The 17,439-nt window shown below is 39.6% G+C and overlaps 1 protein-coding gene across 3 annotated transcripts in view; it reads left to right on the forward strand.

The window, feature by feature from the left end:
- Positions 1 to 17,439, forward strand: part of LOC149217998 (PHD finger protein ING1-like) — a 280,739-nt gene that overhangs the window by 54,016 nt on the left and 209,284 nt on the right. For all 3 annotated transcript variants that reach the window (XM_089383720.1, XM_089383718.1, XM_089383719.1), the window contains exon 2: positions 2,647 to 2,718. In XM_089383720.1, coding sequence (XP_089239846.1) covers positions 2,647 to 2,718 — 72 coding nt within the window. The remainder of the gene's footprint in view (positions 1 to 2,646; positions 2,719 to 17,439) is intronic.

The raw sequence follows: 17,439 nt of genomic DNA on the forward strand, positions 1-17,439 counted from the left end.
ACATACATTGTTGACTTCGTCTCGATAATGATTAACATCAGCTTGTAATTCTTCATTGCTCACCATCTTGCCTTTTTTCTTGGTGGACCCCACTTTTTTATATTATTTAAATAAAAATATTATTTTAATTAATTAATTATATAATTCTGAATATATAATATGTATATATTTTAATTATATAACTATATAATTAATTAACTATATATAGTTCATATATATATATATATATGTGCAATTTGTGAATAATTAAATTAACTAAGGTCATGAGGGCAAGGAGATCGTGGCTTGACTTGGAGCACGATGTTATGGTGAAAAGAAAAATGACGGAGGTGATTAGGGCGACGTCGGCAATAGTCAAGACGAAGGGAGCAGTGAGTGACACGACAAACAAGGGTGATGGTGGCAAGTGGAATTGTGGCAGCATTGTCACGGTTGGTCATCTACAATCGAACTAGCAGAAACAAGCACATGAATGATTGCGAATTAAGGATCGTGTTTGGATAGGGTGGCGTTCGATGCTTACAGAGTGGGCCATGATTTGTCTGCAGTGGAACAATAGGACAGAGGTGAGGTGGAAAATGTATGTAGGGTTTGTCGGAAGAGAGCGAACCGACTGAAGTCGCAAAGAGAACTAGCGGACAGGGAACATGGGCGTGGGGAGGAGAGACAGAACATGCGGAAGGTGTTAGACAGGCACAAAAACAGTGGAAGGATCACAAAAATAGCGGGGATAGGAATGTGACAACGTGAGACAGGAATGATGGTTGGGATGATGGATGGTGAACAACGAATTCTGAGAGAAGCAAAAACAGATTGTGAGCGAATTGTGACAATGTTTGCCTTAGAATGGAACCTGGCTCTAATACCACTGTAGCAGAGAAACCAGAGACAGTAGTGAAATTATGTGTAGACTGTGTAGTAAGTAATTTTTATTGAATAAACTCTGAATGGTGGGTTACAATCCTTCATGGCGGTGTGCCTATATAGGTATTGTTTGGCCATGAAGGTGAGTGGTCACATCTTTTGACCTATGCCCCTTCATAACTAATGGTCCATTAATTAATTAATTTATTTGATTTATTATTAACATTATTATTTAATTAATGTTTTTTATGAATATTTTATTCATAACATTTTCCACTTGGAGGGTAATTAATGTTTCCCTTCATTTTAGTTTTTGCCAATTTCTGGCTATTTTTATTTTTATTTTTGCCATAAATTTAATTAATAGACTCAAGAGGGTATTACAAATAATTTTTTCCACCCTCTAAGTGTATCTAAAAATATTTTGGTAATGGTGTTCTAATTATGAGGAACCATTCACCAAAAATATTTCTAAACATACTTTTACATCAAGATATTACAATGATCAACCCGTAGAAGGGAAAATTACAAAAGATACACACTCTGAAGACTCAACCAAATTCTGCGACACGAGACACATGATCTAGTATGATAAAAATACATAGACTCGATACCACTAGGACTCATCTAAGACCTTGTCAATGAGTTCCCCCCTAGCTTTGGGGTATATTTGGGAGCAAAACTCTGCCAATTAATTGTGTTTAGAAACACAAGTTATTGGGGTGGTTAAAAAACTCCCTAGAGTGAAACCCTTTGAGGAGAATCATAGGTTTACCTAGGTGTTGTTACATAGTTTAATAGTCATACTAGAATCCTTTTACAATACAACAGCAGAATTTGGGATTACAATGATGATAATCATTAAAAAAATTTGTACACACTTTTGTACTCTGCTTCTTGGAACTGTTGACAGGAATATATAATATAAGAATATAAGAATAATATACGAGAATATGATATGAAGATATTACAAATGAGGGCCCCATATATAGCTAGGCGGTGGTGCCCTTTCATTAAGGGTCATGTATTTAGTGGGACATGCCCTTTCATATGTCCCTTCATTAATTATAATTTAATTGAGTTATTATATATATATATATATGTATATGTTTATAACAGAGGAGCATGTAGTACAGGAGAACCGACTTCTACAGGTTTGGAACCGGACAAGTCATAATAAGGTCATCATCATCATCATCTCTCTGCCTAGGGTGTAAAGTATATTGTTTGAAATAAAAATATATGGCGTTAAGTAGGTTTGTCATGGCTTGTAGATAAGAATGTGAATAGTGATAGGAATACTTGGGGTGTTTTCAAAATGTATAAATGCTTACCTTGTAGCAAGCATTGTGTCAATTTTGTTCATATCAATACATTCACTTTTTTTGTTGTTATTGTATATCTAGGATTTAATTCATTATTTCTATATTTTTGTGAACTTCTGAAGTAGTAGCAAACATGGAATATTGGAATCCAAGCATGAAAAGGGAGCCTACTTTGGTGAACCATGAGAGATCATTTTCAGAGGAAACCATTTCTTTTATATTAATGATGTAACTAAGTTCTGGTTCGTAAATTCAGGAAGCATTTAATATCTCTGTTTGAAACTTTGATCTAAAGGAGGATATTTTACAAGGTTTTATTCTTACAGATTTATTAGATTTTTTGTTGCAATAGTCAGCTAAGTGAAGTCCTAGCAGTCTGTTTCAGTGACCTTATTTTGTAGTACTTTCTTGATCATGTACTAACTGTATATAGCTATGTTTTTATGTTTATTCACAGATATTGCATCGTTGCCTTCTGATCTGAACCGCTGTTATGAACTTATGCGTGAATTAGATCAACAATTACAAGGTATGCTGCAAACAAGTCACTCACTGAATTCAGGTTTTGGCATATCTGGATTTGCAAAGCTTGTCACAGATCCAAAGAAATGTTTTTACGAGTTCTCAATCGTTCTGGCAGATATTTAGTTGATTATGTTTTTTGAATTCAGAGCACAGCAGGGTTATTGTTCATGAGGGAAACATTTGCTTAATAGTGTTTGCAAAAATGTGTATACAGTAGATGCAAGGGCCATGGTCTTAGTTATGCTTAATTGTTAGTAAGGGGAAATGGGCAATCCTATCCTTCTCTGTTTTTGTGAGTGTATATGTTACCTTATTTCTATAAATTTATCACAAGTAGAATCCCCAATTTGTTTTTAGCAAAGTCTCCAGTGCAATTTTATTAGATTTTATTACTTTTTATCATGTTCAATAAAAAAACGAATGGAATATGTACTATATACCAGTTTATTATGTGACATTGTCTACCATGTAAATACTTTTCATTGTAAAAAGTTATACAGGCTTGGGCAACACATTTAGTGTGAATAGGAATGAGTTCTGAGGGTACTTGCTTGGTGGTCGTTTAGCCTAGAACAACATTGATATAGTAATAAAAATTAGTAAGTGTACCTGCTTAAAAAGGATTGTCGAACTGTTCACTTACCATCATTTTTCAGTTGTTATGAATAATATATGAAGAAATTTCAACCCCCACTCCGTTATCAGTTTTCCTTATCACTCCATGCATTTAGTTTTAAATCCAAGCATGATAAAAATTCTAAAAATTGGAAATGACAATATTTTCTGAAACACAAATTTAGAGATTTCACAACTACTGAAATTGCAGAAATAAAACACAATAAAATTATGACAGCCACATAGAAAATAACACTGATTTTTGGTCAATGTGACCCTGGAAAAACCCCCTACAACTCTTGCGGAAAACCAGTTTGAGAGTTCTTCTTTATTTCTGAAAACGCTTTTACAGAGAAACTGAAATACACAGTAAAAATTCTAGTAACCACAAATTACAACTTATCTCGATTTCCGTGCTTGAACTCCACCTCGAAAATCGCGCCAATCAGCGAACAATGAAAACAGAGAAATTTCCAGCAATAAAACAACATTAAATGTTGTACGGCTTGCCTCGAAAAACGTGCCCAGAACTTGCTGTACGGACTGTACAGATTTCGGCAGTATGGTTGCCTTGAATTTCGTGCCCAAATCTACCTCGAAATTCATGCACTTGCTACTGTTCCTCTTCCTCGATTTCTGTGCTATCCCTCTTCTTCGATGTGTCTTTCTCCTGCTGTACAGTTTTGCCTTGGGATGCGTGCCAATAAATGCTGTTGCCCAGATTTGTTGAAATGTCTTCTTGCTGCTCTCCTTCACTTCCTCATTGCTCATAAATTTTCTCCTTGCTCTTTCTTCTCTTTCTCTCAAATGCTTATTAAAGAATGAATGATCTTTTCCTCTTCTTCTCCTTTTACTCTCTAAATGACCTCTTGTGATCCCTAAGATCTAATGGTTGAGATTCATTTAGATCTAGGGATGAGAATAAATGTGCATTTAATTCTCACTTTTTATTTTTTAACTCACCCACTTAAATAAAAACCCACTTAGCCTTTTATTTCCATAGTCACTTTTTCACTTTCTAATTCTTCATTGACTTTACTAAAGTCACCTTTAAATTAGAATGTAACTTTACCACTTATGAAGTTACTTTTAAATTAGAATGTAACTTTACCACTTATAAAGTTACTTTTAAATTAGTATGTAACTTTATCACTTATAAAATCACTTTTAAATTAAATTGACTTTACCTCTTATAAAGTCACTTTAGAATAAAAGTACAAATAAATTTGGACATTTTTCCCTAGGCCAAAGATCAAAGCCTTAGTCTTTCTTCTCTTTCTCTAAAATGCTCATGAATGAATGAATGATCTTTTCCTCTTCTCTTCTCCTTTTACTCTCGAAATGACCTCTTGGGTGACCCTAAGATCTAATGTCTGAGATTCATTTAGATCTAGGGATGAGAATAAATGTGCATTTAATTCTCACTTTCTATTTTTTAACTCACCCACTTAAATAAAGACCCACTTAGCCTTTTATTTCCATAGTCACTTTTTCACTTTCTAATTCTTCATTGACTTTAATAAAGTCACCTTTAAATTAGAATGTAACTTTACCACTTATAAAGTCACTTTTAAATTAGTATGTAACTTTACCACTTATAAAGTCACTTTAAATTAAATTGACTTTACCACTTATAAAGTCACTTTAGAAGAAAAATACAAATAAATTTGGACATTTTTCCCTAGGCCAAAGATCAAAGCCTTAGGGAACTACTTGTCCTTTGGTACCCAAATTTTAACACTCTCCCTTACTGAGGAAAGTGTTCCTCACCACTCCCATCTTGTCTCTAAAGTAGACATGCTTGCCCCATAGTAAGGCTTTGGTGAAAATGTCCGCTACCTGCTCATTTGTGAAAATGTACTCAAGCTTGACAGCTCCCTTTTGGACATAGTCTCTAATGAAGTGATACTTGATCTCAATATGCTTTGACTTATCATGAAAAACTGAATTCTCCGTGAGTTTTATGCAACTCTCATTATCACAGTAAATTACTGAAGGTCTCAATGCCTGACCAAATAGACCAAACAACATCTTGCGAAGCCATATGGCCTCACAACTAGCCAAATAACAGCCATATACTCTGCCTCAGCTGAGCTCAATGCAACTGACTGTTGTTTCCAGCTGATGCATGACACAACTACCGAACCCAACCCAAAACAGCACCCGGAAGTATTCTTCTTATCTGAAGCACAACCTGCCCAATTTGAATCCGTGTACCCTGCTAGTCTCACTCCATCAGCTTGTCTATAATCCAGACCAAAATCCACAGTCCCCTGCAAGTAACGAAGAATGTGTTTTGCAGCCACCCAGTGCACTCTCTTGGGCTCACACATGAACTGACTCATAGTGTTAACTGCAAAACATATATCTGGTCAAGTGTTGACCAAATACATCAAACAACCAATTAGTTGTCTGTATAGAGTAGGATCCACCAACTTGGAATTAGAAGCGTGAAGCTTCTTCCAGTTAGTGATCATAGGTGTAGACATGGGTTTGCAGTACTCCATGTGAAATCTGCTAAGAATATCCACAATGTACTTCCCTTGTCCCAAGAAGAAATGCCCCTCCTCCTTCCACACCTCCAATCCCAGAAAATAATGCATCAAGCCGATATCCTTCATCTCAAACTCTGAAGCAAGATCTCTCTTGCAGCCCTCAGTGAGTCTCCCTGCACCAGTGATGATCAAGTCATCAACATACAACACTAGAATGAGAGGCTCCTCACCCACCACAATGAAGTATAGGTTCGGATCAACCTCACTCTTTGTGAAACCCAACTGCTACAATTATATATCAATCTTCGATTACCAAGCTCTGGGAGCTTGCTTTAGGCCATAGAGTGCTTTATTCAATCTGCATACATGGGACTCCTTCCCATGCACCTCAAAGCCCTGTAGCTGCTCAATATAAACCTCCTCTTGAATGAAGCCATTGAGAAATGCGGTCTTAACATCCATCTGGTGGATCTTCCAATCCATCGTTACTGCAATCGATATAATGGAGTGAATAGATGTATACCGAGCTACGAGAGCGAAGGTCTCCTCATATCAACTCCCTCTACCTGTGAGAACCCTCTTGCCACAAATCGAGCTTTGAAATTCTCGATGTTGCCATCTGCAACATGCTTTATCTCGTAGAGCCATCTGGAAGTAACAACTGATTTACCTTCAGGCCTCGACACTACCTCCCAAACATCGTTCTTCATAATAGAAGAATACTCCTCCTTCATGGCCTCTCTCCAGACCTGCTGGCTGGTTGCGTCCTCATAACTAGAAGGCTCGGAGTCAACAATGCTTGTTACCAATGCCATGTAACTATAGAACCGCTCAGGTGGTTTACTCTCTCTAACCTGTCTCTTTGGCCCGGCAACTGATGTGGCCTCGTGCAAGGTATCTTGAAGCCACTTAGGCTTCCTCTTCCCTGAGAATACTTCTCCCATCGGAGTGAAGGAATCCTCATCATCATCAGAAGCCTGAACTCCTAAAGGCCTGCCAACTGACCTCATGCCTGAACCTGTGCCTGTAAATACTGAAGTACCATGTGAACTGTCCATTAGTGGACTACCTTGTGAACTGCTTTGCATGCTGCCCAAAGAACCACCCACTTGACTCCGAGAGCCACTGCTCACTGATGGACCTGACACTGTAATTGATGTACCTCTTGATCCCTAACCACTGGATCCCTGTGATTGACTCAGCTGCTATTGAGGGTCTGGTGACTTTGGATAATCTAACTTCCGTGACCTCCTGAAAGCTCTCTCCTCCTCGAACTTCACATCTCGCCTGACAACCACTTTCGTCTGCGCAGGAATATAAATCCGATAAGCTTTCTAGGTCTCGCTATAACCCACAAAGATGCCCTTGTCTGCAGTGGGCTCTAGCTTGGTCCTGTTCTCCTTGGGGACATAGGAATATGTAAAGCTCCCAAAGATACGAAAGTGCCCAACATCAGGGTTCTTCCCAGAGAAAGCCTCCTTCGGAGTCACATTCCCCAAGGCACGATGTGGACTCTTGTTCTGCAAGTACACAACAGTGTTGCAGGCCTTTGCCCACAAAAATAAAGGTAACCCCTGATCATGAAGCATGGCTCTGGCAACCCCTGCAATGGATCTGTTCTTCCTCTTTGCAACCCCTGCAATGGATCTGTTCTTCCTCTTTGCAACCCCATTCTGCTGGGGGTTGTAAGGAACTGTGAACTCCCTCCTAATGCTTGCCTCAGCACAAAAATCAACAAACTCACCAAGGGTATACCCCCCTCCATTGTCCGACTTGAGGACCTTGATCTTCCTACCTGTCTGGGTCTCCACAAGAGCTTTGAACTCTTGAAACCGCTTGAAGACCTCACTCTTGGTCTTCAAGAAATAAATCCAGGTTTTCTTGGAGTGATCATCAATGATTAAAACATAGTACTCACAGCCACTCAAGGATACATGAGACATTTGACCACTCACATCAGTGTGAATCAAGTCAAGGATCCCGATCGCTTTGTTGTCAATGCTGGGAAAAGGGGATCTGGCAAACTTCCCCATAGCACATCCTCTGCATACATCAAGGTGATCAGAATTGAAATCTGGCACACCAGTGGTGATCTCCCGCAATGTACTCAAGGCCACATGGTACATGTGCCCCATCCTGCGGTGCCAAATCTTACACAACTCTGAACTGCTAGATCTACTGTCGGTCCTGTCTCAGGTGCTGCTACTCAATGCCATCAGGGGCTGGAACGAGAACTTGTACACCTTGGCATGGCGCACACCAATCTCTCTAGCTGAAGAAGCTGGAGTTCCCCTAGGATATATAAGCACCTGCCCTCTCCCGAATAACACATCATACCCTCTGTCCTCAAGTGCTGAGATGGATATCATGTTCTTCTTCATTCCAGGCACATATAGAACATCTGACACTTTCAATGGAGGTTTGGGTCCCCTATCAAATGTCAATGTCCCCACACTGACTGCTCTAACAATGCTGTCATCACGAAGTACTACCTCCATATTAGTATCACCCTCTAAAAGCTCTGAGTATTCTCTGACTCCTGTCATGTGGTGGGAAGTGCCACTGTCAACATACCAAATGCTAGAAGATGCTTTGCTAGTAGTGGGGAATGCACACTCCCTCTGAACCTATATGGCAGCTGATCTTGCACTAGTGGCCTCACATGCTATGAACCCAAACTCCCGATCAAAGCTCTCTGAGAAGCTCTCTATCTCTGCAGAAGCTGCCATGGGTTTGTCTTTCTCTTTCTTGTTCTTCTCCGGACAGACAGCAGCTCAATGTCCCAACTTTTGGCAATTCCAACATTTGACTTTGGAATAGTCCTTCTCCTTGTTTTGTTGCTTGCCTTTACCTTTGCCTTTGCTTCCACTGTTGGAAGCTTGCTTCTTTGCTCTGCCCTTCTTGCCTCTTGCTAACAATGCCACATTGTCATCCTCCTCCACTTGTTTCGCTGCCCCAAGATGGTTCTTTCTGATCTCATTTTGAATGCAATCATTCCATAACCTCTTCCAATCGGGAAGGTTTTTCCGTGCAACAATGCTATCCACAAAATTCTCCTAAGTCTTGGGAAGACCATTCAAAGCAATCCTCACCAACTCAGTGGGTGCAATGATCTCACCTACGTCTGCCAACTTATTTCTCACCGAAGTGATCTTTGTGAGGTATGTTGTAGCACTGTCAGTCTTAGCCATTTTAATGGCCTTTAATTTCTCCTTTAGGACCATTTTTCTGTTTTCGTTTGAGCTCTGGTAAAGACTGCTCAAGGCTGTCCACATCTCATGTGCATAAGTCTTTCCTCTCACATGAGGAATGATATGGTCTTTGATTCCTTCCAGAATCAATCTTTTTGCCTTAGCATTCTTTTTGTTAAACTCTGTCAATTGTATAAGGTCAACAGGTACTACTACTGGATTTTGTGTGGTATTTACCATAATGCCCCAGACTTCTGCTTCCTCAAAGATGCTTTGGATTCTCTCCTTCCATGCACTGTAGTCGTTCTACCCATCCAACTTGTCTTCAACTCTCAAATCCAAAGACATGTTTCATTGTCCTACCAAACTGAAATTTTCAAATATGTGGTAAAGGTTTCTGTTTTCTGTGTAAAAATCAGCGTGCTGTAATATTCACTTTGTTGTCTCAAATTGCACTTTTCAGCGAACCAAGCTCTGATACCATGAAGAAATTTCAACCCCACTCTGATTATCAGTGTTCCTTATCACTCCATGCATTTAGTTTTATATCCAAGCATGATAAAAATTCTAAAAACTGGAAATGACAATATTTTCTGAAAACACAAATTTAGAGATTTCACAACTGTTGAAATTGCAGAAATAAAACACAGTAAAATTATGACAGCCACACAAAAAATAACACAGTGATTTTTGGTCAATGTGACCTTGGAAAAACCCCCTACAACTCTTGGGAAAAACTAGTTTGAGAGCTCTTCTTTATTTCTGAAAATGTTTTTACAGAGAAACTGAAATACACAGTAAAAATTCCAGCAACCACAAATTACAACTCTCGATTTCCATGCTTGAACTCCACTTCGAAAATCGTGCCAATCAGCGAACAGTGAAAACAGAAAAAATTCCAGCAATAAAACAACATTAAATGCTGTACGACCCACCTCGAAAAACGTGCCCAGAACTTGATGTACAGACTATACGGACCATACGGATTTTAGCAGTATGGCTACCTTGAAATTTGTGCCCAAATCTGCCTTGAAATTCGTGCCCTTGCTGTTGTCCTTCTTCTTCGATTTCTGTGTTGTCCCTCTTCCTCGATATCTGTGCCTTTCTCTTGCTGTACGATTTTTCCTTGGGATGCGTGCCTAAATGCCGCTGACTAGATTTGCTGAAATGTCTTCTTGCTGCTCTCCTTCACTTCCTCATTGCTCAGAAATTTTCTCCTTGCTCTCTTTTCTCTTTCTCTCAAATGCTCATGAAAGAATGAATGATCTTTTCCTCTTCTCTTCTCCTTTTACTCTCTAAATGACCTCTTGGGTTACCCTAAGATCTAATGACTGAGATTCATTTAGATCTTTTTTTTTTTGATCAAGTAAGAGTGGGTCCTTCTATTAATCTAAAAAAATGCATAATGTACATAGAGCAACACCAGTGCTGTGAGAATTTAACAGGTAGCTGGGCTAGTAAAACCCGAACCTAACTCCAAAATCTAAGAAAAGCCCGAACAAGACTGCTATCCGAGAAGCCGTACTTCAAATGACCTGCCGTGCAACAAATAACTGTCGTGCATCAAAGTCCTGAATGCCTTTGATGTCGGGGCCCACAGATCGGAAGGGGCCCACAAAACTGCAACATGTGACCAACCCAGGGCCCACAAACCACAACAAAAGACCAACCTTAACCCCCTTTTTTCAAATCAACCCGAAGACCGTGCGATCTAACCTTCAATGATCCAACGGTCATGAGCAGATTTTAGGCCGACACCATGTCCTCACTTTATCTATTCTGACGGACATGAAAAGAAACATAGGCCACGTCTCTAAACTATTTCGGGTCTGATTTAAGAAATAACATTTGTGCATATTTTTCGCCCAAAATCCACGGGATGGATCGAGTGGTCTTGTCAACTAGCCCGTTCTTTAACTTTCCTTACGGACCCGAAGATTAAATAAGCCACTACACTATAGAATTTCGGGTCCGATTGGAGAATTAATGATCGTGTAGTTTTCTGCCCGAAATCCATAGGATGAAAGCGATCTCGGCAACTTGCCCACATTTTACCTTTCCCTACGGACCCGAAGAGTAAATAGGCCACCATTCTATGTTTTTCGGGTCCGTTCGTAGAATTAACCTACGTGCATATTCCAGCCCGAAATCCATAGGATGATGGAGTTCAGGGCAATCTTTAGTCAGGTGCCTGCCATCCTGCCCGCTATTTACCACTTGCTGCTTCCCTGTGACTGTTCCTCTTTCTTCTGTTTCCATTAGTCTTCTCTCTGCTTATTTCTCATGCTTTGAAAGTACTCCCTGTCTTTGGTAGCCTGTCTGTGACAGTCTTCGCGCAATCTCCCTAGGGGAGTCGACATCCAATCATATCTTCTATTACTTTTTGAACAGAGTACTCCTTCATTCGCCAAACGATCTGCTAACTTGTTGGCTGTTCTGCGCACATGAACAAAATTGAGGGTTCTCAGGGCTCTTAGGTGGGATTGTATACGTTGATAGACCTACAATAACCGCCAGTGTTTCGACACTCTTTCTGGTGTTGTGCCATTGCATATTTTCTTGATCGAATTAATTATCAATTCAGAGTCCGCTTCAATGATGGTATTATGTAAATTTGATTCAATCAAAATTTCTAGGCATTGCTCTAGGGCCATGAGTTTCGCCATATTATTAGTGGCCTTCTCCAAATGACTATGAAAAATGACTTTTATGTAACCCTGCTCATCTCTTATGACTCCGCCATAACCAACCACCCCAGGGTTTCCTTTAGAGGTTCCATCTATATTGAATTTCAAAAAACCATGAGGAGGAGGTTGCCAGAAGTCCTTATCTGCTGTTATATGACTTACAATCTTGCTTATGCCCTGGGGTAAAGGCACCTGTAAACCCAAATATAATAGTATTTGAGCATCCTGGTCTTGGGGTGGGTTCTCAGGGGGTTTCTTTTAAAGGGCGCGTATGGTCTCCTTGAGCTGTCTAATGATCTGAGATATGATGCTTTGGGATGAGCCAATTCTGTTGTTGAAAATCCTATTGTTGCATTCTTTCCAGACATCCCAGATTAGTAAGCCTGGAACCAGAGTCCAAGTTTTGTTGATTATTTCATTTTCAGAGAAGTTTCTCGTCCAATTCTTCAAAGTGCTAGTGATGCTGAAATTGTCCCTATCCGTTTGTCTGAAGATAGAAGCCACCCAATTCCACAAGGTGGATGTGAATGGGCAGAGGTTGAGTAGGTGATTCCACAAGATGGAAGTGAATGGGCAGAGGTTGAGTAGGTGTTCCATTGTCTCTTCTTGTAATTCACATAATTGGCATCTAGATGGACCTGTTACACCTCTTTTCTGAAGGTTTTCACAAGTCAGAATTTTTTTATGTTGCACTAACCACATGAACAGTTTGATTTTCATCCAGTGCGGGTTCTGCCATAGGAGATTCATTTAGATCTAGGGATGAGAATAAATGTGCATTTAATTCTCACTTTCTATTTTTTAACTCACCCACTTAAATAAAGACTCACTTGGCCTTATATTTCCATAATCACTTTTTCACTTTTTAATTCTTCATTGAGTTTAATAAAGTCACTTTTAAATTAGAATTTACCACTTATAAAGTCAGTTTTAAATTAGAATGTAACTTTACCACTTTTAAAGTCACTTTTAAATTAAATTGACTTTACCACTTATAAAGTCACTTTAGGAGAGAAGTATAAATAAATTTGGACACTTTTCCCTAGGCCAAAGATCAAAGCCTTAGGAAACCACTTTGCCTCTGGTACCCAAATTTTAACAATATATATATATATATATATATTATATTCATAACATCAGCCCACCTTGGGTAGTAGATAAGAGAAGATAATTTCTGTTAATGTGTGAAATGACCACAAAAATGTTAATTTTCCTGCAAACGTAGCACCTAGAAATCCATTGTCCTAACAGACTACAGATACACTGAATGAACTCACAGCTAGGTTATTAACGTTAAATTAATGGAAGAAAAATATGACAAATCTCATAAAAATATGACATAACAGATTCTGCCCAATCAAATCAGTTCATCTTTACAATATTCAGAACCTACTTCGGCTCCCGTCTTGGTATAATTGCCCAACTGAGGAAATACATGTACAACAATTGGATCTGATATCGCTGATCAAGCCATCCTTGGCTGATTCAGATCTCGTTGCTGCCCCCTTCCTTGGACTCAACACACTAGAGTACTGCATTCCTCACTGAGATGCCTCTCTCAATATTGTGCTGCATGTTGATTTGGGGTAGCATCGGATGTGCTCTAGCCACAAAAATTGGTGGAGAGGTTAAAGCACATGAGATCTCTAATACTCAGAAATGGTTTGGGCAGAATCTAACTAGTTTGAGAGATATTGAAATAATTAATATTTCTAATGGAGTCCCTAAGTCTAAACTTAGGGAAAATAAAATATTAATGTGAATCAATATAAAACTGAGTTAGAATGGTCCAAAAGTCATGGATCAATCCAGATCTAATCTTAGCCGTTGATTAGGGATTTAATCACGGCCGTTGAATTGTCAATGAGAAAAGTATAAGAGGAGGCTTGAGGGTCACTTGGAGAACACACCGAGTTGATCGAGATTTCGATTTTCTGGGGCAAGGTTTGCTGAGGAAGTTGAAAGAGTGATTAGAGTTGCAACTGAGGGGCAGTGAATACAGAAGCAGAGAGGCAGAGATAGTACTAGGAGGATCAGTGCAAAAGCAGGGAGAGAGGGACGCAGAGCCAGCCTGAGGTTCATGCAGAGCTAGCCAGGAGCTGCGTAGTGCCTCAGAGAGCCAGCGTGGGTGACACAGAGGCTCTAAGGGCTGACGCAGTGCCTCTAGAGGCTGACGCAGGGCGAGCTAGGGTGACGCTGGGCCAGAAAGGGCTGACGTAGTCCCTAGAGGCTGACGCTAGGGTTTTCGTGGGGTAGATTGGAGCTGGGAGCTGTTGGAGTGTTTATCCGGGGTTTTAGCCGGAACATCTGTCTCCGATTGAGAGGTACTACTGCCGAGATTATTCTCTGTTGGGTGAGCTGGTTTTGGCACCTAGATTGTATTTTGAAACTGCTTAATAATTAAAACCCTCAGATAGTTGCACCGGTTTTCTCGCATTGGGTTTTTCCGGGGACATTGGTCCAAAAACAACGGTGTCACTTGTGTGCTTGTTTTGTTTCCTTCAGTTGATGATCTGTAATGTGTTGAGCATGTACTTGTATTTATTTTCAGTATTTACATGGTAAATAACTTGTTAATTAATCAGAACAAGTAGGCAGAAATAAATCAGAAAGTACATGAAGGGTTTCTAACGGGTTAGACTTAGAAATTCCAACACTGCTGTATGGTCATTGGTGTGTCTTCTCCCTCTTGTTAGCCTTGCTTTTATAACTTTTCGTTGAACTAAATCCTTAACCCTAATATCCAAAGTGAGTGATGGTTGAGATTAAATATTGCTTCACTTGAGATCAAGGGTTGCGATTAAAACATAATTACTAAAGTAAATGCTTTACTTTTCCTAATGTTTCTTGAGCTCAATTAGCCAACATAACAATTATGTGCTTTCTCTAATTTAAAACTCAGGCTAAGTTATAAATGGAACTTGTTCACACTAGAGTAAGTGTTTAAGAAGACTTTGGGTGACTTCTGCACGCCTAGACACTTAGGCGTGTGCAGAAGTACCTGCTCGAGCTACAAACATCAACATTCTCTCTTAGCGAGGGAGGTACTTTTGCCCCTCAAAATTGACTTCGATCTTGGAACTGCATCCATTGCCATGACTGCTTCTTCTAAACTAGAAGCCTTCCACCTGGTGTGGAAACATCTTCGAAGTCATGCTCACCTTGGCTTGGTTCCTATAAGCCTCCTGCTCCTAATCATCCTGTAAGGTCATCTCATACCAAGAGACCTTCTTGACAAATTTGAAGGAATTTGTCAATTGCTCTTCCCCTCTTGAACTTGAAGGCCGACTCCCTCTAAGCTGCTTAACTTTTAGAACTTTCTATTCTTTTCCCTTTGTCACTTCTCAGCTTCCTGCTATCCTGAGTGATGGCCATAATGATAGGGGGTAGAGCCATCATTAAGGAACCCATGAATGAACCCATCATTAAGGATTCCCCTATGTGTGCCCCCTTTCATCATTAAGGAACCCATGAATGCCCCAACCCCTGGTGTGTGATGAACTACGTCACTTTAAGGGGAAAATCACTACTTATCTTACACATCATGCTCTCACCCCCTTGAGCCCCAAATAGTAAAATGAAGAAAAATCAATAAAAAGCAAAAGACAAATAAAGAAGGGTGGAAAAACGAAGGTTGGGGTAACTCGTGTACCATTATTGCTCCCTCCTACATTCATACACCCAATGTGTGGGCTTTCCTCATTATAGCTACTCTTGTACCATGGCATGTGGCTTGTAGTCTTCCCTATGTCCCTGCTCCGTTCCATCATTATTTCACATGACATTTGCTATTTGAAGGGTGTACCTTGGACCTTTCTTTACCTTAGAGATTGAAACCACCTAATAGGGTCCTTCATTAACCTCTCCTGCCTAGGGAGGTAACACTAGGACATGTTCAAAGCCCCAAATTTGAAAGGGAAACCCACTATGAAGTGTCCACTTCTACGCTTGATTAGCAAGCTTATTTACTCAATTGCACTAATGAATCATTGTATTGGAAGGTTAGGAGACACGTTGGATCTTATACAGGATTGTATGTGGGTTTTCATCTTGGACTTGGCCTCCCTATAGGGGTCCAAGCCCTCCAGAGGATCACAATGACATTTGTAGGTATAGGTGGAAGCAGATCTCGTTGCAAAGCTATCGGTTACAGTTCCAATTCTAGTTGCCCGAGTAGATTTAATTGAACGAGTCTCACTGGTAGGATAGATTCAGCAAGAGTATTCACAAGTCAATACGCATCCACGCATTCCTGCACTCCCAATTGTGCCCAACATTCCCTAGTTATTCAGAGATGGTGATGCACTTGGACTACGTTGCCCCAACCGGCTACACATTGCACTTGACACTTGGCAGCTAATCCAGGGCCCAAAGGAGGTTATGTATTTCCTAAGGAGACATGGGAGGGAATGTGTCATCTTCTAGTCTTCATTGATGGAACATCGACTTGATCTTAAGCCACTTGGAGACCCATGAGACCTATTTGGAGCCCACGAAACCCAAATAGGGGTTTGGAGATGTTTTACAGCATAAGGAGGGTACCACCCTCTTCATCATGATTTTTGAGGCCCTCTTTCTCATTTTTAGCACATGACGTGTCAACACTGCCCCTCTAGGCCTCTACGCATGCATGACATCAGCCTTGTGTGGGCCTAGGAGCGAAATTTGATTTGACTTTGAGTTATCATGGTTGGCTTGTAACCGTGGGTGGGTTACTTAGCATATTAGGCACATGGAGGGGCTTTGTCTTTTAAAATTTGAACACTTAACTATTGTATAAATAGGACAGACGTTGTCTCATCTTAGCATCACACTTGGGATTTTCAATTACCTCATTAGAGTTTTTCGAACTTGCAATTTGTGGATGGCTTTTGGAGATTTTGGATGAATTTTGATGTTTGGATAATTTCGCTATTTTTCTTGGAGCTTCTACTTGGTATTGTTATGGATGGATATGTTCTTCACTATCTTGTAAGTGTTGTTTAATGTTGTATTTCTAATTTGTCAGTGTCTAATGCATGGAATATTGTCTCATGGTTATTAATGTGCCGTAATTGATGAAATATTGTCTAAAATTTGTAACTATCGAGAAATTTTGCATGCATTTCTCTTAGATAGTGAATGAATGAATGTCCCTAGGGGATTTGTTGCATATGCATCCTTGAAACTCCATCAACAAGTGTCATCAAAGTATAAATATCTAGAGGTGTTGTGTACTGTTATGAACATAAATTATGTAAAAGTAATAAATATAGATAAGAAATAATAATCTAATAATATATAATTAGATAATAATTAGTTAAACGAAGAGGCATGTCTCTACAGACATGACTCTTTGTGAAAGGGTACTTACCTGGCTATATATACAGGACCCTCATTCTCATTTGTATTATCCTACATCAATTCTTTAATACAATATACAATTTACAATCACTGTGCTACGATGGATGTCTTTGTCTACGAAGTATTTTAAATATTTCCGCTGCGTATACGACTTTTGGTCGTAACATTGGTATCAGAGCCACGTTTGATCCTGACTTTTAGCCATCAAACTCCGTCAATGTTGGAATTTCTAAGTTTAACCCGTTAGAAATTCTTCCTGTGCTATCTGATTTATTTCTTCCTACTTGTTCAATTACTTAACAAGTTATTTACCGTGTAAATACTGAAAATAAATACAAGTACAGTATCAACACATACAGATCATCAACTGAAAGTAAACAAGCACACAAGTGAC

This window comes from Pinus tabuliformis, chromosome Q, assembly GCF_031772625.1.
Source record: "Pinus tabuliformis cultivar Carrire ecotype Pingquan chromosome Q, CPIR1, whole genome shotgun sequence".
Classification (NCBI taxonomy): domain Eukaryota; kingdom Viridiplantae; phylum Streptophyta; class Pinopsida; order Pinales; family Pinaceae; genus Pinus; species Pinus tabuliformis.